At 43.8% G+C, this 25,137-nt stretch overlaps 2 protein-coding genes across 6 annotated transcripts in view; one reads left to right on the top strand and one right to left on the bottom strand.

The window, feature by feature from the left end:
• LOC128330036 (Golgi-associated RAB2 interactor protein 4-like) overlaps positions 1–11,993 on the bottom strand; it is a 120,383-nt gene extending 108,390 nt beyond the window's left edge. Inside the window, exons 1-3 of one of the 3 annotated variants that reach the window (XM_053262190.1) lie at positions 11,605–11,633; positions 10,310–10,527; positions 1,884–1,929 (exon numbers count right to left, since the gene is read on the bottom strand). The gene's annotated coding sequence lies outside the window, so the exon portion shown is untranslated. Of the gene's footprint in view, positions 1–1,883; positions 1,930–10,309; positions 10,528–11,604; positions 11,634–11,875 lie in introns of those variants that run through there. The other 2 variants (XM_053262189.1, XM_053262187.1) reach the window with 2 other exon arrangements.
• Positions 4,226–25,137, top strand: part of CRHR1 (corticotropin releasing hormone receptor 1) — a 111,681-nt gene continuing 90,769 nt past the window's right edge. For 2 of the 3 annotated variants that reach the window (XM_053262183.1, XM_053262182.1), the window contains exon 1: positions 4,226–4,350. In XM_053262183.1, the coding sequence (XP_053118158.1) occupies positions 4,327–4,350 (24 nt within the window). In that variant the 5' untranslated portion in view covers positions 4,226–4,326. The remainder of the gene's footprint in view (positions 4,351–25,137) is intronic. The other variant, XM_053262184.1, reaches the window with a different exon arrangement.

The following is a 25,137-nucleotide window of genomic DNA, read 5'->3' as shown; positions in this document are numbered from 1 at the left end:
ACTGACTGGCTGTAAATAAGCTATAATGTGGAACACAGTTGGGGGGGGGTTTACTCAAAATACTGAGGTCACCAGGGACAGGGGGCAGGTTCCCCCCCAGCCCAGCGATATTCATGAGTGCACTCTTTATTCACTACTATATAAGTCAAATGTTGCCATTCATTTCTATGGGGAAAAGTAAAACATGGCACTTGTGGACAGTTTTATGGTGGGGTCAAGACCTGTGCACCAGCTGATGCTCACTGACTTGACCCCTGCTAAAAGGCGCCCCATTGGGGAGGTGCAATGCATCTCTGCCTGCAGAGTTTGCATTGCACCACCCAGGGTTCATAAAAATAGATTTTTAAATTTTAAATCAGATTTTTTAAAAATTTAAATTGATTTTTAAGAACTCATAAAGAACCTAGGTCAAAGATATCATCATGAATATTAATCATAACTTTTTATATTCTATGGACATGTTAACAGCAGTAAATGGAGATGAGATACAACAAACCTGATCATTCTTATTCTGCAGGAGGTGTACATGCATCACACACACACACAGAGTCAAGCCCTTGATCCCCCGCTTAAAAGTGCAAAGACAAAGAAGGTCAATGAATGATTAGAGGACTTGGGGGGTGGAGTAGATCTATCCAAGGATGTGGATATAAATGCACAGGATGGGAAGGGGAGTGGAATAGAAAGTGAAACCAAAAGTGAACAGAACATATTCATGCAATCCTGAGGAAACTTATTCTGATTGAGTGTATCGTCTATTGCTGAAGGGAAACACCTAACATGGCAGCAGAGACCCCATTTGGGAATATTTTAATGAAGTTCCTGTATCTGTGGGTAAGAAAGGCATGCATGTGAAAGGCAAACAGTACAACTGCTAAATGCAAGGCCTGGTTGCCTGAATGAAACAGCATTATGAGAAGTGCATACCTATTATAGTGTGTACCTACCTTCTAAAAATGAAACCTACATCTATCTCTAATTTAATATATATTAAGGTTCTATTAGACAACAAGAATGCACTTTTATAGAAAATGATGATTAAATAGAATCTTCCTGACTAGTAATTTAAATTGTGATTTTAAATCATTAAAATTGAGTCTTTCTGTGAAGCAAATTAAATTGTGATTTAAATCAAGTCAACCCTGGCACCACCAGGGGTCCTCGCAGTATGTGGGTCTTCCCTTCCTCCTCCTTACCTCCCACTACACTAATCTCAATCTTTATTTTGGCCAATGACCAGAAACAAAAAAACCCCCAAACAGTCAGTATAATAATTCCACCCACCTAACCAACTTACATATCTTCACAAAATATTGCCGTCTGTTAACAATAACCTAAAACTACAACAATCTATTTTTCTAGTGAGCAATAAGAAATCTGATTCTCTCAGGTACTGCTTCAACTTCAGGGTTTTTTTGTTTTTTTGTTTGTTTGTTTAGAGGGGCCGATAGATGATAAGATGATTATTAATACTGACAAGAATGACAAGGAGGACGGAAGAGAGCTGTGGCTATCAAAGGAACAAGCTACTTGGAGAACATAAATGAATTCAGGTCCAGAGGCTCTTGGTCTTGTTCAGTTTAACATCTTCATTCAAAATTAAACTTGGAGAAAGACTACCGGACCCACCACCCTCACCTTTTCTTTTTTTTTTTAGCAGAATTGGAAGTAATATGATAAAGATATTGTCTCTGGTATATACACTCGTTTTGTTGTTTTACTGTTGATTCTGGTCAAGCCAAGTAATTTTGCAGTACTACCCACAGATGCTATTGATAAATTCTGTTTTATCCGGGGAAAATGTAGAATGAACAGGTACTCCACCAGTAGTAATATCTCTATCATGCCATCTTCAGTGCTCCGAAAGAAAAACAAACAATCACCTGTTTCTGGTCCTAGAGGAAGGAATTGGAAGCACGCCCATCAGATCTGCAGATGATACAAAATTGGGAGGATTTGTAAACATCCTATGCTATATATTCCGAATGAACTTCATACACTGGGGAAACAACAATGTCATCAAATGTAAGGGCAAATGCACATTCTGGCTCTTGGAAAAGTCAAGCCCAAGGTGGGAGGAGTCCACTGTGCGAAACAGGATGCTGGACTAGATGGATCTAGCAAGGCTGTTCTTATGTAGGTAGAAGCAGTGCTGAGAATTGGAGTGGGGTCACTGGGGAGGGCAAACTGAACATGTGCTGACACAGTGATGCAATGGGGGAAAGAGACTATTTTAAGTTGCATCCACTCGCTGCAATATATCCAGGACTAGAGACAGGCATAGCTATAATGTAACAAGGAGGACAAATGACCTTGGACACCTGAGGGAAGAGCTGGGTGCTGGCTGAGTGACAGCATGCTCTTTGCTCTCCCCCTCATGGGGGAGACGGTGGCGGCAGGGGGCATCTTCACTTTTTACCTAGTGCCGACTTCAGCCTTGTTACACTCCTGTCTTGAGTGGTAACTGTACTTCTGTACTCAGCACTTCTAAGGGTATTTTCATCCGTAAGGTATAAACATGGCCTTTGAGTCTCTCTCTTGCATGTGCTATTGATGTGGATGTTTGATGGTATTAATGCAAATGCAAGAACATAAGAGAGGTGTTTGCAATGCAGTCGGCATGGTAATAGGTGAATAGGTATTTTATTTATTTATTATTATTTATTTATTATTTATTTTGGCCAGTGTAGATTTTACTTTGCCAATAACCAGGGATTGTCGCATTGGGGAAATGCTTGACTAACAAGCAAAAGGTAGCCAGTTCAAATCCCTGCTGCCACTATATCGGACAGCAGCAGCTATTTAGGAAGATGCTGAAAGGCATCATCTCATAATGTGCAGGAGGAGGCAATGGTAAACCCCTTCTGTATTCTACCAAAGCAAACCTCAGGGCTCTGTGGGCGCCAGGAGTAGAAACTGGGTTCGATTCAAACTGACCCGGTTCAACCAGTTGAACTTGAACCGAACCAGCCTAAAAAAGCGACCAGTCCGAGTTCGAACTGAGCCAGTGTCAGTCTGATGCAGACCGGTTTGACCCAGTTTGCGGGGCTGTGCTTGAAAAGGGGAGTCTGGTGAGGCTTACAAGCAAAGGGGAATCCTGCCTTTAAAAGGGTTCTAAGGGCACCCTAAGACCACAGCTGGAGCCTTATGTTCAGTTTTGGATTTCTCACTCCAAACAGTATGTTGAAAAACTGGAAGGAGTACAAAAGAGATGTATAAGACTGAGCAGGGAATCTGAAGGCAAGTCCTTTGAGAAGTGGCTTGGTCCTGTAATTTCTTCTGCACCAGAGGATATGCCCATGTCATGTGGCACAGAGGTTGTGCCCATGTGGCTTGAGAAATAACTTAAGTAAATCATGTATGTGTTCCTATGGACCCAAGGACCCCATGCACAAAGGAGGCTACTATGTACTGCATCTCAGGCCTCTGGGAGATCAGCCTCCATGGGGGCAATTAATTCTGTTGTATCTCTGCATTGGGTGGCTCATCCAATTGATCCCAGTGTTGAAATGCTGCTGAATTTACCTGCTCTGAGAGGAGGCTGGTCACTGCATCTCTGTGTGAACCACTGCTCTGACTTGCTGCCTTTCAGTCAGGAGCTGTGATGTGGGTTTGGGTTTTGGGGTGTGTGTGTGTGTATGTGTTTGTTTTTAAAATTGAATTGCATTTCAATTATTTGTTATTGAAACAACAATAACAATAACAATTACATAAGACTATTTTCTAAGAAAATTATAATCTGATTTGGCATGTTGTCTGCAGTGATGTGAGAAGGGAAATTTTACATGGAAAATTTTTGTGGTGGAAATTTTTCCATTCCTGATTTTCTTTTTACAGAAATGTTTCCACCTCACATCACTGAATAAACATGCCTAGAACTGACTTATGCAGAAAGCATTTGCAGTGACTTAAGTATGATAATCCACCCTGGGCAATTTTATTAGGGTACAAGAGAGAGAACGAGAGAAAGTACCTATATCCATTGCCTGCCAAAGGAGATGACAGTTAAAATCTGGAGATGCAAAGGTGTGGTGGGGGGGAGGGGCGCTGCTGAGAGATGCCTCAGGCCACCTGATCACCCCCACATCCTCATCACCCCCCCAAATCAGATGTGGGGCGGAGGGGGCAGGGGCAGTGCAATCTCAGTCATGGGGAGGGGGAAAGCTGGAGTCTTCCCCCCGCCGGAATAGAGTGGAAGCAGGTGGGGGCGGGCCTGGGGGAGGAGGCTGCCGCAGCGGCGGCTGGTCTTAGCTTAGTTTAGCTTGGCTGCTGCAGGAGATTCCCGGAGCCCGGACGAGAGGGAGGGAAGGAAGGAGCTGCAGAACGATGGAGCCCCGGGGGTTGGCTCAGGTAAGAGGCCGGCCGTGGCAGGAGAGTCCGGGAGGAGAAGCTGGACCTAGAGTGGACAGAGAGAGGCTGATGGGAGGGAGGCTTTCTCTCCCCCTCCCCCTCCGCACACTCCCCCTCTGCTCAACTTTTCAGCCCCCGGGGAACGTGGGTGCGGGTCGCGTGGACGGAAGCTAGCAGAAGAGAGGGGGTGTGAGCTGGAATTAGCAGGAATGCGGGTGAGGGGTCTCCTTCCCCTCTTCTCCATTCAACCTTCCAACTCCCGGGTGGGTGGGGAAACCGTGCAGGTGAGTTATTGGGCTCTGATCTGGCACAGGCAAAACATTCTGGATGGGGGTGTGTGAGAGTAATATTTCTTTTTCCTTCAACCCCCCGCCCCCTTCTTCCCTTGTTCCCCACCATCTCCGTCTGTGGGGTACAGAGCAATTGTGCATGGGAACGGAGAGGGGGCAGGATCTCTATAACCTCTTCCATTCAATCCCCCTTTTCTCTAGTGGAGCACCTCAAAAAATGTCTGCACAGCCTTTGAACCCAGGACTCACTGATGGGCTTGCTTATGTTATTAACCCCTGCCGTTCACAGAGTTTATTTGGGGATAATCCCACGAGGTTTGTGGCTGAGTGTTCACAACAAGAGGTTTGAATCCTGATTAAGTGAACCGCAATAACTACATCCTTTCCATACTGAACAACCACTAACACGGATTAGAATCTCCATTCCACCATGCACGTATATAATTGCCCTGATAGTGCATAGGAAGGTGTAGCTAAAGCTATTGCTCATAGGTAGCAAATGGCCCTTTCCCACTGCACAGTGGTTAAATTTAAATCCAATGCAAACTGCCGATTATGGCTGGGCTACCATTCAGCAGGAAGGAGAAATGTGGAGTGTACTTACCTAGGGGTTTTCAAACTTTTGACCTTCAAGGAAAGCTTTTTACATCAATTTATCTGCTAAGGAATCATGAAGTGTCTACCTTGGGACTGCTGCATATTGCAGAGGATTCTGTCACATGTATTATTATTATTGCTAAAATATTATTCATAATCCCAGTGCTTTGCAAAGAATGAGAGGACAGCTCCCTACCCCAAGGGGCTTACAACCTACCAATCAACACATCAGAGGGAATGGAGAGAAATGAAATAGGGGACGAATATGTGATTGTTTCCGTTGTTGCACTTGCATAAACTGGGTGGTCGCTATGTGGTCCCTAGGAGTTGACACCGACTTGACGGCACTTAATCAATCAATCAGTCAAGCTGAGTTACAGTAGGAATTAACCCTACAATTTTAGAATATACATTCGGTTCAAGTGGGGTATTGACAGGGCCTATCAGACCACATCATAACCTGTTGTGAACGAAGTGCATCCCCTAATCTAGAACACACCCACCCAGCATTCCCCTGCAGTTTCACATTGAAGGGGAAGATTGGTGGCAGTGGCCAAGCTGCCTTTCCAGGCAGCAGACGTCTCCCTGAGGAAGACTCTTGATAAGCTCTCAAGGAACACCAGGGTTCTCTGAAACACAGTTAAAAAAAAACCACTGATCTTGGCCAATTCTCTCACTTTCTGCTCCTTGCAATACAGGGGGTTCAGGAATAATGGCATAATAAGGTCATGTTGAGCTAAAGCAACCATTCAAAAGACACAGGACACATTGTACCCAATAATAATTCCCTTATGAAAACAACATAGTTGACTTTTGCTTATGTTCATGATTTGAATGATCGCTTTGTGATTGTGAATAGGAGGAGAGCTGGTCTTGTGGTAAAGGTAAAGTGTGCTGTTGAGTCGATATCGACTCCTGGTGCCCACAGAGCCCTGCGGTTGTCTTTGGTAGAATACAGGAGGGATTTACCATTACCATCTCCCGCGCAGTGTGAGATGATGCCTTTCAGCATCTTTCCTATATCACTGCTGCCCGATATAGGTGTTTCCCATAGTCTGGGAAACATACCAGTGGGTAGAAAGCATAAATTGTCCCCTTTACCAAGCAGAGTCTGCCTTGATTTGCATTTGAATGGGAGACTACATGTGGGCACTATAAGAAATTCCCCTTTGGGGATGGGGCCGTTCTAGGAAGAGCATCTGCATGCTTGCATGCAGAAGGTTCTAAGTTCCCTCCTTGGCAACTTAAAGATAGGGCTGAGAGAGACTCCTGCTGGTAAGCCTGGAGAAGCCACTGCCAGTCTGTGTAGACAATACTGGGCTAGATGGACCAATGGTCTGACTTGGTATAAGGCAGCTTCCTGTGTTCCTAAATCATTAGCCCTTTAGCTTGTTGTTTAGGGGTCCTATTATTTTTATTTCGGATATAGCTTGATCCAGCTATATCATCTGAAACTCTCTACTCTGCAGGCACTTTTTGGCAATGCATCTGGTCTCCACTTGGGCAACATTGAAATCTGGAGGATTGCACAGGTTGGTCTGGCCAGATGGATAAGTGGTCTTTCACATTGCAAGGGTGGTGGTGGCAATTTTGCTTTCTGTTTGATTAAAAGTGAAATTGCAGAACAAGAACTGACTGAAACTATGCATTACAGTAAAAGTGTGGTCACTGCTGCATACATCACTCAAATGTTTAATTTCCTCCCTCTATAATGTCTAAGATGACTTACTCATGTCCTGACATCATGGCATTGTGCATTCCCCGCCCTGCATCAGGAGTGGGCAGCCTTAAGGCTTCTGGGAGCTCCTTTTTTGCCCAAGTCTTGATGAGCAAGGGCATAATTAGAGGGTGAAATCATTAGGTGTCCATAAATTGCCCTGAACCTCATCGTCAGCCACCTCCCTCCTCCATGACCTTTTCAAGAAAGGCACAGAGCATACAACTCCTAGCCTCACCTAGATCTCTATTCCACCTTCATAGGTGCTGCATTGTAATATTAGAGACCCTCTCTCTCTCTCTCTCTCTCTCTCTCTCTCTCTCTCTCTATAAATTCTTGGGGCTGGGTATGACTAATTATCAAAGGGGGGTTGGGCCATGGATCTTTTAAATATCTAGCAACGTCTCTGCTTGGAAGCTACCAACACAAAATAGTGGTATGGGGAAGGCAGAGTCAGTCAAAAACTGGTGGCTTGGAGAGGTGGAGCCAGTCGCAAAATGGCAACTTGTACAAAAATTTACATCTGCAGAATAAGGACTTTTAACAAAAAGCCCCTTGAACTCCAGGAGAATTTTACTGCAAGACTGGAAGGAAGCAAAATTATTCTTTTGTTGGGGAAGAAAATAGAGAGAAATGAATGGGAGAGAAAGTAAAAGCAAACCTGAGCACCCAAAGAAAGAATGATTTAAAATGATGCAGCCATGATGCAGCCAATCAGATTTGCAGTATTGGCTGGAAGGGAAGCTCAAAAACCAGGAGCTTTCCCAGACAGCAGGCTTTACTGTGGGTTTTCTGCAAGGCTTTACTGCGAGTTCGAAGTTGCAAAAAAAAAAAAACCTGATGCAAAAAGTGGTGTTTTTTACTCTGGATATAAATCGGGTTACACTCTAACATACAGTGAAAAGCCCAAATTGCATGTGAAGTGCTCCCTGATAGCTCGCAGGGACTTCAGGGTAAATTTGGCCAATATGTGGATGCACACTCCATTCCGGAGGAGATGCAAACTAAAAGCTGGGTGTGAAAAACTGGAGAGCTACTTCAGATATATCTGGGAGCTACCACTAGCTCCCAAACTACCTAATGACTATCCCAGCCCTATATCATTGACAGGGTGAGGAAATATGCATTAGCATGATATCATGATTCAGGTAAGTTGTCATAGGTATCATAAAAATAGAGGGGGAATTAAATGAGTGGTTGCTGTTTTCTCCTATAACCGTACACTTAGCAGAATTCATTGTTCTTGGAGGAAGGGCACCCAGGTTGAACAGTATGGTTTTCAAGCATTCTAAAGTCCTAGCACATCTCTCTATCTTCAACACTTAAGGCAGCAAGCAGCCTCCAATTTGCACACATGAATTAATGCATATGGTGGTCTGCATAATTTACACACATCAATTATTCTTTGTGCAAATTCAGAGTGCAGAATTTCCCTACATGAAATTCATTCCAAATTCAGAGAGAAATTAATGCATGCAAATCAACAAGGGTAGCTATTTTTACTCCCTAGGAAAGACACCCTTGATCAGGAGAATTCTACACCCATCTAAGGCTGTCAGAGGTGTGTGCACGTATGTGGTACTGCAACTCTGCAAGCCTTATTGGTAAAGGAATCTAGCAAGGTGTCTTAAAGCATGAGAAGGTTGACTTCAGTCTTCCATGGTCAATTTATTTATTTTAGCAGAATCCTCTGTGGTTCACCAATGTGCTTTAAATTTACAAAGCCAAAGGACATTCTTAGGACATTTTATCAGATTAAGGCGTAACTAATTTGTGTTGCATGATCCTGAACATTCTTGATTAAGAATGTAAGAAGTGCCTTGCAGAATCAAACCAAGGTCCAACTGGTCCAGCATTCTTTGCAAGAATCTCAGCAGCCAGCACCAGAAATTAGTTTTTAGTCCACTAATGGTCTGCAGTCATCCATCTGCCACTTGTCTAAGGTGTGCATGGGTATTAATGGAACAAAACCAGCTTTTTAACAAAGGGCCTGAATCATGAAGGAGAGGCAAATAGTAGCTAGGCACATAAACATTTTCAGGGGAATACATGCACAAATGAGTGGATATTTTGAAAGCATTTATGCAGTACCTGGAGAGTTTAGAACACACTATCTTGGAATCCTTACAAAATCCCTAGAGGTCAGTCAGCATGATTGCCCTATTGCAGATGAGGGGCTGAGGCCAAGAAAATCACGGCTTGCCACAGTCCACCTACTGGATTGATGGCTATGGTATTCTTTTAATTATTAATTATTATTAATGAGATACAAGGTTTATTTGCATGACCATTCAGTGGGTAGGATAAGTGTCCTACCCAGCTTCAGGACCCGTGTTATGCTCCCATTGTTCAGGCATGTGCGAGTTAAAAGCTAGGACGGAGGAGTGGAAAGTGATCATGTGGGAGGTGGGTGTAGGTTCAGTGTTTGCTCCTGTCTTGGTAATATACTAGGTAAACATGCTGGAGGGGCAATACTGTAGAAGTCTCTGCCAGCTTCCCACATGATCACTTCCTCCTCCTAGCTTTTAACTCAAAAATGGGAAATGCACACAGCTTCCAAAAGTGGGTGGGATGCTTATCCTACCCACTTAATAGTCATGTGAATGAACCTACTGATTTTCTCATATAGAATGTGTGTTAATCATGGGTAACCAGAGACCAAGAAACAGGGCAATATGAAGACTGCATCAGCTCTGCAAGCTATTTTCAGTCACAGGTTTTGTAAAATGAAGCTAGTGCACATGCATCTATAAGTCTAAACAAAATTCTTGAACTGTAATTTTTCTTCTTGCTCGTGGGATTTAAAGCTAGCTCAAGAGATTTTAGTGGCTGAGATGGCAAATCCAAAGAGCTTTCTCTCCCTACTCTGTACACTAATTAACACAGAGCACAACCCACTGGAAATGTTTCCTATACAACCCTCATTGAAATATTCAATAGCTGCATTAGCACATTGTAGTAGATTCTGCCTTAGGGATCAGAGCTGTCTGTCTTCCCATTCTGCTAACCTTAATGATACCCCAAATCTGTTGCCTTACAGAAAACTAGAGTTGAGTTGCATCTTTGCTTTCCATGCTTAAAAAATGAACATGGTTTTTGCTGCACATGGATATTAAAAATCACATGTGGGTTGGCAGGACTGATCTGTAGATTCATCGTTCAGAAGTGCAAAGTATTTTCCGTGTACAGAAACAAAAACTGTTATGGCAGTGCAATGCAAACAGCTAGCCCAGCCCATCAATGCAGGGGTGAATGTGTGTCTAATTTGAATCAATACCCATATTAAATGAATACCAGGGGTAATAGTTGCATTAATTAAATGGGGGGGGGGGGTGTACTCTAAATTATATCTGACCTTAAACTGGTCCAGAGTCCCTTGGACATATTTCTTGTAGGCGGCTCATCGTATAGCTCTCCTACCATAATGCTCCAAACAAGGCTTAATAGAGAGATTCTCAAGTCTGGGTCCCAAGATGTTGTTGGCCATCATTTCAAAATGGCCTCTGGCCATTGTGGCTGTGGATTATGGGAGTTGTAGTCCAGCAATATCTGGCAACCTGAGGTTAAGAACCCCTGGTTTAATACAAAATGAAAATTTGTTGCAAACAGGGTGATAAGAACTTGGCATTTGATGGACCCTTTCACAACAGCACCATTTAACATGTTCTTTTTAAAACAAAAGGTACAGCCATCTCATGCCAACCACGGTTTTGAGTATATGCGGATGGGAAATTGTGACAGGTCTTGCCAATCGCGACCTGCATATCCACATTTGGTAAGGGTTTTTTAGTGATTTGGGGGGGTTCAGAGGTTCAATCTGCTCATTTCTCTTGATGACCCTTGCTAACCCTTGCTGAACTTGCTGCCCATTGCCAATTTAAAATGCCTTTGAGTGATTTTGCGGGGTTCAAAAAATGTCCAGAAGGTTGATCTGCTCATTCTTCTCGGTGACTCTTGGCGATATTACAGGATTTTTTGTGATTTTTAGCAAAGAATTTGTATTTTTTCCTTTATTTTTAGGTCTTTTTGCGATCATGGTTCCCCTAACCCCCTGTTTCCCATAAACTTTAATGCCTCACCAACCATGAATTTGCCAATGGTGAGATTATGCCAGAACGGAACCCTAGTGGTTGGTGAGGGATGACTGTAGTTACAGAATTCACAGGTTCCAGATTTCTTTAGAAATCTTAGTAGGTGATTAGGTCCAAGCCCTGAGAGGGCTCCTGTGAATTTAAGGGCTCTTCCAGATGCATCTGTTGCCCCAGTAGTACTGTGAGGGCAGTGACTGAACCGGCAAAATAATGTTGCCCTAGCCAGCAGTCACCAAAACTGGAAACTCAAATTGCTAGTAAGTTGCGACTATTAGTCCCAGCAATTGTAATTGTAGTACATCCTTCTTTGTGTGGAAGATTGTCACACTAGTGTCTCAGGTGCCAATTTTATTGAGGTGCCAATTTTATTAATAATAACATGTGATGTGAGGCATATATCTCCCAAAATAGCATTAATGCATCAATTCCCTCCTAAATCCTTCTCATATGGATTTATATTGCTCAGTGTCTCATAACAAAGTTAACACCAAACTGTTCCAAATTGTTTGAGGCCTAGTTAATAAAATGCCACCAGCTGTCTGCTTGTCAGCAAAATTACCTCAGGGAGGCTCACTGTGTAGCCCTACTGCCTGCCTGTCTTGTGAGGGCGGAACTTTCTAGAAGGATAGCCAGCCAGGTGCCCAGCATTGCCTAGGAAGTCCAAGAACAGCACAGTATTTCTCCTGCAAACCTCTGAACTCTGTCCTGCATTTGAACTCTGTCCTGCATGTCCTGCCCTGAGCCATTTCAAACGGCCCTGAGCCATTTCGGAAGGGTGGTATAGATATGGAATGAATGAATGAATAAATAAATATTTTATAAATTTTCACCTGTAATATAGGAGTGGGTGACAACAGAATAGTTCTCTCACACATTATTTTGAATCGATGGAGAAACATTGTGAGGCGGGTCTCATGATCAAGGAGATCCGCCTCCGTAGGGTTCGCGGGGAGAGCGGGCTAAGCCCTAAGCGCTCTCCCCACAGACGAGCAGGGCTTCAGCCCTGGGCAGCTGAATCAGCTGCCCACACGACTGCCGGCTCCGTGACAGAGCCGGCGGGGGCTGGGAGGATCGGGGGCCGTGCGCCCCCGGAAGCTCCAGTATGCCCTGCGCAAGTGCAGAGAGATACCCCCGAGCTGGGAGGCTGCTTTTAAGCTTCCCGGCCGGAGGTCTACTCATGAGTAGCTGCAGCACAGAGCTGCAAACCCGGTTTAAGGGGAGGGGTAGTTAGGCAGGTTAACCGCCTGGAGGCCACCGGGCTCTCCTGCAAGCCAGGTGGCTCACACGGTCAGGCGAAATTGGGCTAGGCTGTCCTAGCCCGATTTCGCTTGATCGTCAGAATAGCCTCACTGTGTTTCCAACCTCAATGAATTCTGCTGAGTGAGTGAGTGAGTGAGTGTGTGTGTATCTTATACACATGCAGCCATACATGTCTCTTACTGAACTCTACTTTGCCAAGGTTTTTGACTGCATGGAGAGATCCTTATTTGGAGGCCAAGGGTTATATTAAACTGAACACATGGAGGCCGGGAACGGGAACAGCCCTCGCCATCCCCCTCCTCTTTCCTACATGTGCTCACTGTAATGTCTGAATAGGGCTTGTGTGCACATGTGACTGTGAGTGACACATGTCAAAAAGGATAGTGCCCCCTTAAGCATGAGGGAAGGCACATGGCTGCACGGGCCCATCATCATGATCATGAGAGCATCATGATCAAACAGTAGGCCTAAGAATGCCTAGTGAGCTTTCTATGCAGCACTCTGTTAACTATGCCCAGAACAACTTGGAATAGGTTTGTCTTAGAAATATTATCAAGGATACTTCAGTGTGGGTTAGCATGAGAGTAAGGATTTATTGGGAACAATCTGCATTTATGGTCACCATTGAGATTGTGTTTTCTTATGTTGTATCCTTTCATTCTGTGAGTTGGTTTAATTCTTTGAGAGAACGCTAGCTTTAGAATCTGCTATCCAAAGTATTGGAATGTGCAGGTATGTAGAGCCTTTCCTCTCTGCATTTGATCACTTCAAGCATGAGGAAATAAAGTGATGGAGGCCTCCCCTCCCCTGCACCCCACTTCCAGTTAAAAAAATATTAGCCTCCCCCCACTCTGTGCTTTGTACATGAATGAGACAGATGTATGAGCAGCACTTGTGGTTGCTCCTGTCACATCTAGCCTAGTCCTTAAAGAGATTTGGAGACAGGGTGAGCCATGATGGGAGAGCTGATGGGTCTGGTAAGAGAAAAATAATGGGCTAGTTGTTGGGAGAAAGCGGAGCAGCAGTATTGCTTGCTCTTCCCACCCACCCACCCCGCCACCTGTGCTGGCATGCATCTTAGAAACAATGGCCACCCTGTGACAGAAAGTATTGTCCAGCAGTAGAAACAAAGGTGAAATGTTGGTGGAGGAGGGAATGATTAACAGGGCAAAGAAAACTTATTTGTCTCCCCCTCGTTCTCTCTGGAGAGATCTGAACAATTGCAGCTGCTTTGCAAGACAAGCAAGGTGCTTAAACTGTGACCATACCACCACTAAAATATTTAACGTTTTGCTTCTGAATGCAGTGTGTCCCTTGTCCCCATGTGGCAATGTGGCATGCCTTGTGAGCTTTTCATATTGTTTGTTGTTAAAAGCACATTTTGCACATCCCTTTGCAATGATGACGGGGCTTTTCTGTTCTTTTTGGGACTACATTTAGTTAACAAGCCTCTTAAATAGCACCAAATTTGTGGACAGAAAGGCAATCAAAGGATGAAAGGGCTCCTTTATTTTTCACAGTTCCATAGAAAAAGTGGTTTTTCAGCCTCATTCTATGCACATTTACTCATAAATAACATAATCTCCACTGTTATTGTTTTTTAAAAGGGGTGGATTTTCTTGAAAGTAAGGACCCAACTTTCCTAGCTTTGGTCTAATTTGGCACATGTCCACCTGTTTTTCACTCTCTGACAGAAAAAGCTTTTTAATATTTGCCCCCATCCCCTTTTGCAGAATGTTCACACCCTGGCAACCTCAGCAGCTCATGTGTGATAAATGGGTGATGTCTGACCATGCATGAAGGGTTACAAGTTCACTTCAACAGGTACAGTTTTTCTCAGCTTTGTGCAACATGCTGAATTTCCCAAAGGCTGAAAATGCATGCAGATTACTTGAATCTGTATAAGATTTCAGCCTTGGCAAGTGCAGTGACTGGTTCCAAACTGAGACAAACTGTACGTGTTGAGGTGGTTTGGTAACCCTTAGTGCATAGCATAGTCAGACATCACCCATTTATATACTGCTGAGGTTCTTGGGATATGAAGGGTTTTAAAACAAAAAGTACAGCCATCCCTTGCCAGCCACGGTTTTACCAACCACAGTTTTGAGTATATGTGAATGGGAAATTGTAACAGGTCTTGCCAAACGCAACCTGAGTATCCGCGTTTGGCGAGGTTTTTTAGTGATTGCGGGGGGCGGGTTAGGAACATTTTGCAAAGGGGATGGGGCAAACTTTCAAAAATATTTTCTGTCAGAGACTGGAAAAAAAGTGGGCATGTGTAGAATCATTCTGGAGTTGGAAAGGAGTTCTTTAGTACATATGGCAGTGGCCACCTATGTACTGGTATGGTTTTTATTTTTATTTTTAAGGTGGGAAAGATTTAAAAAGTGATAAGAAGAGAAAGTTCAAGGGGTGGAATGGATGGGGTTTAATCTGCACAGGTGGTGCCCAGGGGTGGAGCTGTAATAGGGTGCACGGGTCTGTGTTGCCCTACCTCTGGGACCACCTTGCTCGCCCCTTCTCCTCCCTGTGCCATAGTGTGCCACACTCACCTTGCCACTGTGAGGGAGTCTCTTCCAGGAAGCACAGCGGCTGACCCAGAAGTCCATGGGGAGTCCATGAGGAGGCATTCACACAATGCATAATCAACTTGTGGAATCCTCTGCCACAAGATGTGGTGACAGCCAACAACCCGGATGGCTTTAAGATGGGCTTGGATAACTTCATGGAGGAGAGGTATATCAATGGCTACTAGTTGGAGGGCCACCTCCAGCCTCAAAGGCAGGATGCCTCTGAGTACCACTTGCAGGGGAGTAACAGCAGGAGAGAGGGTATGCCCACAACTCCTGCTGTAGGCTTCCAGTGGCATCTGGAGGGCCACTGTGCAAAACGGGATGCTGGACTAGATGGGCCTTGGGCCCGATCCAGCAGGGCTGTTCTTATGTTCTTATGTTCTTAGGCTGCCTTGCTTCCACTGTCCAGCTGGCCACAGTGCATGCACAGTGACTAGCTGAGCAGTGGGGGCAGGCCAGCCTCCCGGTGGACTCCTGGGTCAGCCGCCATGCTTCCTGAAGATTTCCGGGTGTGCAGTGGCGAGATGAGTGGTGCACTGCTCGGGAGAGGTAGGGAGCACGCTGCCACTGTGGGGGGTGGGGGCTGTCAATGAGAACACGGGCCGCCTATGTCCTCCCTATGCCATTGGTAGTGCCAGAAAGGAAGTGTGCAAGCACCTAGGTAAGTAGCTCATCCCTCCTGCCACCTCCCTGATTGCTGGACCCCTGTGATAGCTTGAAGGAAAGACACTTCACTTAGTTACAGTGCTTTTCTTTAGCTGCATCAAACAAGATATACAAGAGCTGTTCCATTCCATTTAGGTTTACGATGGGAGCATTAATGTGAGAGTCATTGTTGTATGTTTCTGGCATTAGCAATTGATAGACACTAAAATACACATAGAAATGAGGTAAGAAGGTTTTTGAAGTTTCTGATGGTTCTTAGTCTGTTTCTGTGTACACTTTGAGGACTTTTTTGGGGGTAGAAAAGCAGTTTATAAATAATGGCTGCTATTATGCATTACCTTACAGCTCCATAATGCTGCACCCTAGGGCTGCTGCAGACTCCAAAGCAAACTCCGATGTTGTTCCAGCAGATGTGGAAGCAGTGTTTCCGCAGGCTTCCCTATTGTTGCAAATGGGGAAACTTGCAGATGTGCTGCTTCTGCATTTGCTCCTTTGGAACAGCTTTGGGGTTTGCATCCATCGTGGCAGCCACTATGAGGAAAATCACTGATTCTCAATTAATTTCCTTGACACCTAGAAACATAACAGCTACCACTTAACGAAAAAGGCTAGCTTCTATCCTGCTCCCTCCTCTGCCTTAATCAGAATTTAGTGAAATGTTTATCCCATCAGTGTGGACTGTAAAGTATACACTTGTAGTGTATGTGTGTAGCGTAGATGATCTTCATTCAAGTAGTCTCTGGAACCTAGCAGGATGCAGTTGATCACAGCAATTTATATGTAAATGACAAAACAATAGGCTTAAAATGATTCAGTTAAACATTTCTGCTTCCAAGTTTACCCATATATAATATATACAATCTCTGTCTATCTATCTATCTACACATTTGCAGCATCTGGTACAAAACCTTTCATGGTATATCAAGTATACTGATGATTCCTACTTAAGATCGAATCATTCAATCAACAGCATCAGTTTGACAGTGTAGCTGTCACACTTAATTCAGTTCTCTTTACACCAATATACTACACAGCAATGGCATCTAAGCTCTAAAGGAATTTCTAAGCAGTCAGTTCTCTAACGAACCAGCTACAGAGGTCATCACCATCTTAGAATTGCTTGTTTTTACCTGCAACAACTTCACTTCCAATGAAGATCACTGCCTACAAATACAAGGTACAGATGTATGTGGCTACAGCTTCTGCCACTCTATTTATAAGCAAACTTGGACAAGTCATCCTCAAAGAGCTTATCTACAAGCCACATGTCTGGTTACAACACATTGATAACATTTTTGCAAACTGGACCTGTGGCAAAGAACGTCTGAAACAATTCAAGAACTATATCAACTCTATCTATCCAACTATAAAATGTACAGCATGTGTTAATAGCACCATCAGAATTTCATACATCCCTTTCCTTGATCTGTACAATAAACACAGTGCTGTACATGTTGCCTCACAAACCTTTTGGAGTTCTTTGAGAGTGTCAAAAAGTGTGTGGATAAAGGTGATCCAGCTGACATATACCTGCACTTCCAAAAAGCTTTTGACAAAGTTACTCATCAAAGACTCTTGAGGAAACTTAGCAGTCATGGGATAAGGGGAAAAGTACATGTGTGGATTGCCAACTGGTCGAAGAACAGGAAACAGGGTAGGGATAAATGGAGAGTTTTCACAGTGGAGGGAAGTAAGAAGTGGGGTCCCCCAAAGATACTGTACACTCGGACCGGTGCTTTTTAATTTATTCATAAATGATCTAGAAGTTGGGATAAGCAGTGAGGTGGTCAAATTTGCAGATGATACCAAACTCTTTAGGGTAGTGAAATCCAAAACACATTGTGAGGAGCTCCAAAAGGATCTCTCCAAACTGGGAGAGTGGGCGACAAAATGGCAAATACGGTTCAGTGTTGGCAAGTGTAAAGTGATGCACATTGGGTCAAAAAACCTCCACTTCAAATATATGCTGTGTTCTTGGGGTCGTGGTGGACAGCTTGTTGAAAGTGTTGACTCAATGTGCGGCAGCTGTGAAAAAGGCCAATTCCATGCTAGAGATCATTAGGAAGGGGATTGAAAATAAAACAGCTAATATTATAATGCTGTTTTACAAAACTATGGCGTGGCCACACCTGGAGTACTGCATGCAATTCTGGTCACCACATCTAAAAAGGACATTTTAGAACTGGAAAGGGTGCAGAAGAGAGCAACCAAGATGATCAGGGGTCTAGAGCACCTTCCTTATGAGGCAAGACTACAACACCTGGGGCTTTTTAGTTAAGAAAAAAGATGACTGCGGGGAGATATGATAGAGGTCTATAAAATCATGCATGGTGTGGAGAAAGTGGATAGAGAGAAATTTTTCTCCCTCTCACATAACACTAGAACCAGGGGTCATCCCATGAAATTGATTGCCAGGAAATTTAGGACCAACAAACGGCAGTACTTTTTCACACAACACATAATCAACTTGTGGAATTCTCTGCCTCAAGATGTGGTGACAGCCAACAACCTGGATGGCTTTAAGAGAGATCTGGATAACTTCATGGAGGAGAGGTCTATCAGTGGCTACTAGTCAGAGGGCTATAGGCCACCTCCAGCCTGAGATGCAGGATGCCTGAGTACCAGTTGCAGGGGAGTAACAGCAGGAGAGAGGGCCTGCCCTCAACTCCTGCCTGTAGGCTTCCAGTAGCATCTGGTGGGCCTCTGTGTAAAACAGGATGCTGGACTAGATGGGCTTTGGGCCTGATCCAGCGGGGCTGTACTTACGTTCTTATGTTGCTTTTAACTGGAGTCTCTAATATCCAAAATGCATTAAGAAAAACATTGAGTTTAGTCTACAGAATTAAATAAATCTGCAGCCATATCAACAATGACTTAGAATCCAGGACTGACATACTGCAAGTGCAACATTTCATGCATTTTGTAACACAATGTGTTTGCAGTCATGCAAGAGCTTTTGTGCAAACACAAAAATTGTGCAAATGCAATTGTGTGTTAATAAGACCATTATTTCCCTTGGCTGTATTATCACACAAGTCAATTTCATGCAATTTTTTCATTTGCAAAAGTGTGCACCTGTGCAACTGCATGCATATTGTGTGACAATGCACAGAGTGTTGTGAATTATGTCAGCCTAGGTATCTAAAGCTTGCCTTTGAGGCCCAGGGTCAACCTGTCCATTAGGCACACCTAGGCAGTTTATTTTTTATTTATTTTTGCATTTCTATCCTGCTTTTCCTCCAAGGAGTCCAGAGCAGTGTACATGGTTATACTTATCCCCACATCAACCTTGTGACGTAGGTTAGGTTGAGAAAGAAGTGACTGGCCCAGAGTCACCCAGTAGTTTCATGGCTGAATGGAGATTTGAACTCAGGTCTCTCTGGTTCTAGTCCAACTAACCACTACTCTACACTGGCCAGGGCACCAAGCTGTAGGGGACCCTGCCATGCCTACCAATCTCCCGCTGCTGCTGCTTCCTGCCTGCCCAATTGCCTACCTTTTAAAAGATTGTTGTAAGCTGTTTTGGACCCTCTTTAGGGGGAAAGTGGGATATAATTTTTTAAAATAAAGAAATGTGTTTTAAAAATATATCATCAAAAAAATCCACACATTAAAAGGCAGATTTTTCTTTAAAAGCAAGTCCTCTTCATGTCATTGAGGAAGGCCATCCTGTGGGCTGTTACCTTATCCAAAGAATCCCTCCTCCACAAAGGTGAAGAATACGGTATTTCTTTTGTGGTAAACTTCCATCCAACATCTCCTGACTGTTACCTTGGAATTAACAAAAGTTGCCCCTAGTAATAAGGGTGTGCAGAACTTCTTCAAATTGAACTGGGTTCGATTCGAACTGACCCGGTTCGACCAGTTGAACTTGAACCGAACCAGCCTAAAAAAGCGACCTGTCCAAGTTCGAACTGAGCCAGTGTCAGTCTGATGCAGACCGGTTTAACCCAGTTTGTGGGGCTGTGCTTGAAAAGGGGAGTCTGGTGAGGCTTACAAGCAAAGGGGAATCCTGAGGGTTCTAAGGGCAGCCAGGGGTTTGGCAAAAAGGCAGCTGGGGGTTCGGCAAAACTTTTCTCCAGTGGCGCAGTGGCAGCGCAGCAACTTTTCTAAACCTCGCCAGTGCTCCCTTCCCCCAGACATGTGGCCTACCCACTGTGGAGGCTGGAACCAGGCTGCCGGACAGGCTGTGCTGCTGTGGAGGAGCACCGGTGGGGTTTAGAGGAGCCCCTGCACCGATAAGCTGTCGATCGGTTCAACTGAACTGGTTTGCGGACCGGTGGTTCAGTTCAAATTTGGTTTGAATTTGAACTGAACTTCCAAAACTGGTTGCATGCACATCCCTACTAGGTAACCAATTCACAAGGCCATGAAAAAAAAAACCATCCATATGTCTGCCTTCACTGCGTCCCATTAGTCTCCAAACTGCCACAAATTGCTTTTGAGAGCTGAACTAGGATCATCTAGTAGCAGCCCTGGATTGCATTATTGTGAAAACTGTCATTATATCTCCTGTACTTATCTTTGTGAAATTGTCACCTTTGAAAACAGAATGGCAAGACCTGTTACATTAAATAAAATATTGCCTCCAAGCCAAGCAGTGTAAAAAAAAAAAAAAAGTTATGGAATGCAGACATTGTAGATGCCACATGCAGTGAACTTTTTGTACCCATTTCAGAAACCACAGATCAGCAATTTCAATGAAAAGGCTTAAACAACTTGTTGCGAGACATTTTAATTTCGATTATCACAACTTTTTCAGACAAGGAAAGATGTTCAATAGAAAACCTATCCAATCTTGGGACAGTAGAAATAAGAGAGAACTTCTGGATAGATAGACGGAACAACCTAATGCCCCATGGCCTTAACTTGGCAGGATAATACCTACAACCTTTACCTATGTTTTTGATGATGTTATTAAACAAAAAACAAAACCTTCCTCTTTATTATTTATTTATTTAGCATATTTATATACCGCCCAAAACTTACGTCTCTTGGTGGTCTACAATAAAACAGTGCAAATTCAAACAAAATTAAAGTATTAAAATAATTTACATTTTAACACAATGTTAAAAGCTAAGTTTAATTAAAAGCCTGGGTGAACAAATGTGCCTTACTGCCTTCTTAAAAGTTATCAGAGATGGAGAGGGACTTGTTTTAACAGGGAGCACGTTCCAAAGCCTCTGAGCAGCAACACAGAAGGCTAGTCCCTGAGTAGTCACCAAATGAGCCAGTGTCAACTGCAGATGAACCTCTTCAGATAATCTCAGTGGGTGATGGGTCTCCTAGCGAAGAAGACCTCCTCTTAAATCATCAGGGCCTAAGCTGTTTAGGGCTTTATAGGTTATAACCAGCACCTTGTATTTTGCCCAGAAACTTATTGGTAGCTAGTGTAGCTCTTTTAGTATAGGAATAATACGGTCTCTCTGAGATGACCCTGAGACTAAACTAGCTGCCACATTCTGTACCAACTGCAGTTTCCGGACTATGTACAAAGGCAGCCCCACGTAGAGTGCACTGCAGTAGTCAAGTCAGGAAGTTACCAGCATTATGTACCACTATTCTGGGGTCATTTTTCTCAGGAAACAGATGCAGCTGGTGTATCAACAAAGCTGATAGAAAGCACCTCTGACCATCGCCTCAACCTGAGACACCAGGAAGAGGTTTGGATCCAGAAGCACCCCCAGACTGCATACCTGTACCTTCTGGGGAAGTGTGACCTGATCCAGAACCAGCAGATCAAAATCGTCTCCCAAGTTCCAACCCCACACCATAAGCACCTGCATCTAACCTACATGCACGTATTTAGAGAGGTTATGCCTTCTCCCGAAGATGTTGACATGGAGAAATAGATTTGGGTGTCATCAACATAACCGTTAACACCCTGCATTTCCTGATGATCTCTCCCATTGGTTTCATGTAGATGTTAAAAAGCATTGGGGACAATATGGAGCCCTGAGGGACGCCATCTAAAAGTTCAGGTTTTGAAGAACAACAGTCTCTGAAGCACACCATCTGGAATCTGCCCAAGAGTAGGAGCGGAACCACTGCAAAGCAGTGCCTCCCACCCCCAACCACCTCAGATGTTCCAGAAGGATTCAGTGGTCAATAGTATTGAAAGCAGCAGAGAGATACAAAAGGGCCAACAAAGTTATACTCCCTCTGTCAATTCCTAATTGGAGATCATCCATCAGGCTGACCAAGACAGTCTTCACCCCGTCGTCTGCCTGAAGGCCAGATTGAAATGCTTCTAGATAATCTGTTTCTTCCAAGACTGCCTGGAGTTGGGAGGCCACCCAACTCCCTCTCAATTACCTTGCCCAACCATGGAAGATTGGAGACAGGCCTGTAGTTGCTTAACTCTAAGGGATCCAATGAAGGCTTTTTCAGAAGAGGTCCAATAATTGCTTCCTTGAGACAGGAAGGCATCCTGCCATCTCTCAGAGAAGCATTTATAATTTCTACCAGGCCTTCTACAACAACCCCCTGCCTAATAGTATAAGCCATGTTGGACAAGGGTCAAGAGAAAAGGTGGTAGATCACACTGTTCCAAGCCGCTTGTCCACATCCTCAAGAGTCACAAACTGAAACTGATCCAGCCTAACCACATAAGAGGAGTTGCTGGACACCTCTGCATCAAACAGACACTGCAATAATTGTGGGGTCTTGAGTCCAAGTCAGCACGAATACAAGAAGAACTCATTAAAAACATCATAACGGGTAATTGATGGTTCTAAATTCTGATTCAAGGGAGGAGGCACATGTTCTTGCCCTCTCACAACCCTGAAAAACTCCACTGGGCATGAGTCTGCAGATGCAATATGGGCAGAAAAGGAACACTTCTTTGCTGCATGTATTGAGTTAGCATAGATCTTCGAATGCGCTTTATGTTGTAATCTATTGGATTCGAGTTGAGTCTTTCTCCACTTGCACTCTAGTTGTCTACCTTGTCGCTTCAACCCCTGTAGTTCTTTCATATATCAAGGGTCCAATTTTGAAGTGGGTTGGAGAGCTATCTTGTCTGCTGACACTTAGGAGAGCTATCTTGTCTACTGCCCTGGTTAGTTTGCTGTTCCAGTTCTCCAATAGGGTATCAACAGGATCACCGGCAGAGCTAACATTAAATCCTTCAAGTCTTCTTGAAATCCTGTCGGATCCAATTACCTTCTCAGGCGGACCATCCTAATAGGCCCCTCAGCCCTGTGTAGGTGGGATGTTATTGTGAATCCAACCTTAACCAGATAGTAGTCCATCCATGACAAGAGGGAAATCACAGGAGTTGCCACCCATGGACCAACACCCTGACAAGTGTAAAGGACCAAATCAAGCATGTGGCCAGCAACATGTGACCAGCTTAGGCCCTGGGTATTTATGAGAGGGTCTTCTTTGCCATGAGCCCCACTGCCTGTTAAGATCATCTGGAGAGATTCATCTATGCTTGCCGCCAACTCATTTGGTGGCTACTCGGAAATGGGCCTTCTCTGTTGCTGCCCTTGGACTTTGGAATACACTCCCTGTTGCAATAAGAGCCTACCCATCTCTGGCAATTTTTAAAAAGACACTGAAGACACATTTATTCACCCAGACTTTTAATTAGATGTATATATTTAATATTTTTAATATTGGGTTTTAAATATTTTAAATGATTTTGATTGTTAATTGATTTGATGTTTTAAATGATTTTAATTATAAACCGCCCAGAATATGCAAGTTTTGGGTGGTATAGGAATATTTTAAATAAATAAAAAACAAGAACACATGTGTCAGTCCCACTTGGGATAGGCCTATCGTTGTAATGGCCGCTTCCTGAGCAATCCTGGACAAATCGATCTCAAAGTGAACATTGAAGTCCCCCACCACCATAAGCCTGGGGGACTCCAATGCCAAACCTGAGACCAAGTCCATTAGCTCAGTTAGGGACTCTGTTGGGCAGTGGGGTGATTGGTACACCAACAAAAGTCCCAGTCTATCCCTGGTCGCCAAATGTAAGTACACACATTCGATATGGTCAGACACTTTGACAGGGATCCTGGTAAGGGAGATGTTATTCTTACAGACCACAACCACTCCACCTCTCTGCTCACACCCTCTCACCTTTGGAGAGACTTTGGAATGCACCCTCTAGGTGCATTCTCTCATTAGATTACCCTAGAGGGAGAAGCTGGGACCAGATTGGGCCACCAGCTTCCCCCAACCAGGTCTTTGTGATACATACCAGGTCAGCCCCTTCATCCAGAATCAGATCATGGATAATTTCTGGTTTCTGATCTGGCATTACAAAAGAGCAAGGTGAGGCTCTGTGGGTGGTTGGCATTGCTCCCAAGGTCAAAGAGCTGGCAGGACAGCCAGAAGGGGAAACAGCTAGTAAATTTCTGATTTCCCTTCCTCTGTAATGGCTTGCTGACTTGCCAGCATTTACTCTTGTACTTATGTTGCAGCTGTAACATTCCTGAGAATTTTCTCCTTCAACATTCTTAGAATGGTCACCTTGATTCCCAGTTCTAGATCCAGCTGTTGATAAAGGCAGACGCCAACACATTTCACTGAATAACGTTAAACTCATCTTTGTGTTTGTTTGCCAGTCAATTATTTATATATATTGCCTGTGTATTTTCATTAGTGTACAGTGCATGCCGTCCATCAATCCATAGGTCTTGAAAAGTTATGGAAAATGTAGCCCAGTTAAGGCATACTTTTATATGTGGTGCTCTCTGCATTTGTGAGCGATCTCTAGTTTTTCTGGCCCAAAGTGCTTTTTCAAAGGGCTCCAAGAAATAGGACTAAAAGGACTGAATTGGTGTAATTAATTGCAGATTTAAAATGTGGGCTGTTAATCACAGTTGTATCCCATAAAAAACGGAGCTAGTGGCATTGTTGTTAAACAAGCTTATGCATCACTTGGCTCAGGCAATGCACAGAAGATGGTTTCCCACACAATTAATGATTTGTCTGTGCCATTTAATTGAGAGAAACGCTTGTCTTTCCGAAATGGCTTGGAAATATCACCTATGTTAAGATGATGTCATATTGATTTTTAAACAGGTAATTTAACCAAATAAGCATTTGGACTGCATTCTTGTGTGAAACTAAGGACTATGCTAGATGTTTCTCTAAATGTAGGGCTGCCATAAAAATGGCATACGCATATTCAAGTAGAATCTATGCATGCTGTGTTGTCATAATGTTCTGCATTTCCTTGCCAGTGACAGTTATTGATGTATGCAAAATATCATGACATCACATGCAGACAAGTAACAAAGGGGGAAGCAAAAGGTGTGATTGCCATTTTTGCCAGCAACTGTTTTGGCCCTAGGCCCAAACAGTTGGACATGGGGAACAATGGAGATGTTCCAGCAGACAATCAGGCTGAGTAAAGAGGCACCTTTTTAAAGTGGCAATTCTCTTTAGTGAGCAGGGGGAGACCAACTGGCCCTATACACCCCCAGCACTGCATCTCTCCAGTGGCTGTTGCTGGTGTCTATCTTATGTTTCTTTTTTTAGATTGTGAGCTTTTGGGGGACAGGGAGTCATTTTATTTATTTATTTAGTTGATTGTTTCTCTCTATGTGAATTGCTTTGGGAACGTCTGTTCC

This window comes from Hemicordylus capensis, chromosome 6 (assembly GCF_027244095.1).
Source record: "Hemicordylus capensis ecotype Gifberg chromosome 6, rHemCap1.1.pri, whole genome shotgun sequence".
Taxonomy (NCBI): domain Eukaryota; kingdom Metazoa; phylum Chordata; class Lepidosauria; order Squamata; family Cordylidae; genus Hemicordylus; species Hemicordylus capensis.
The sequence above is the reverse complement of the archived record's forward strand: the minus strand, read 5'-3'. Positions and strand labels throughout refer to the sequence as shown.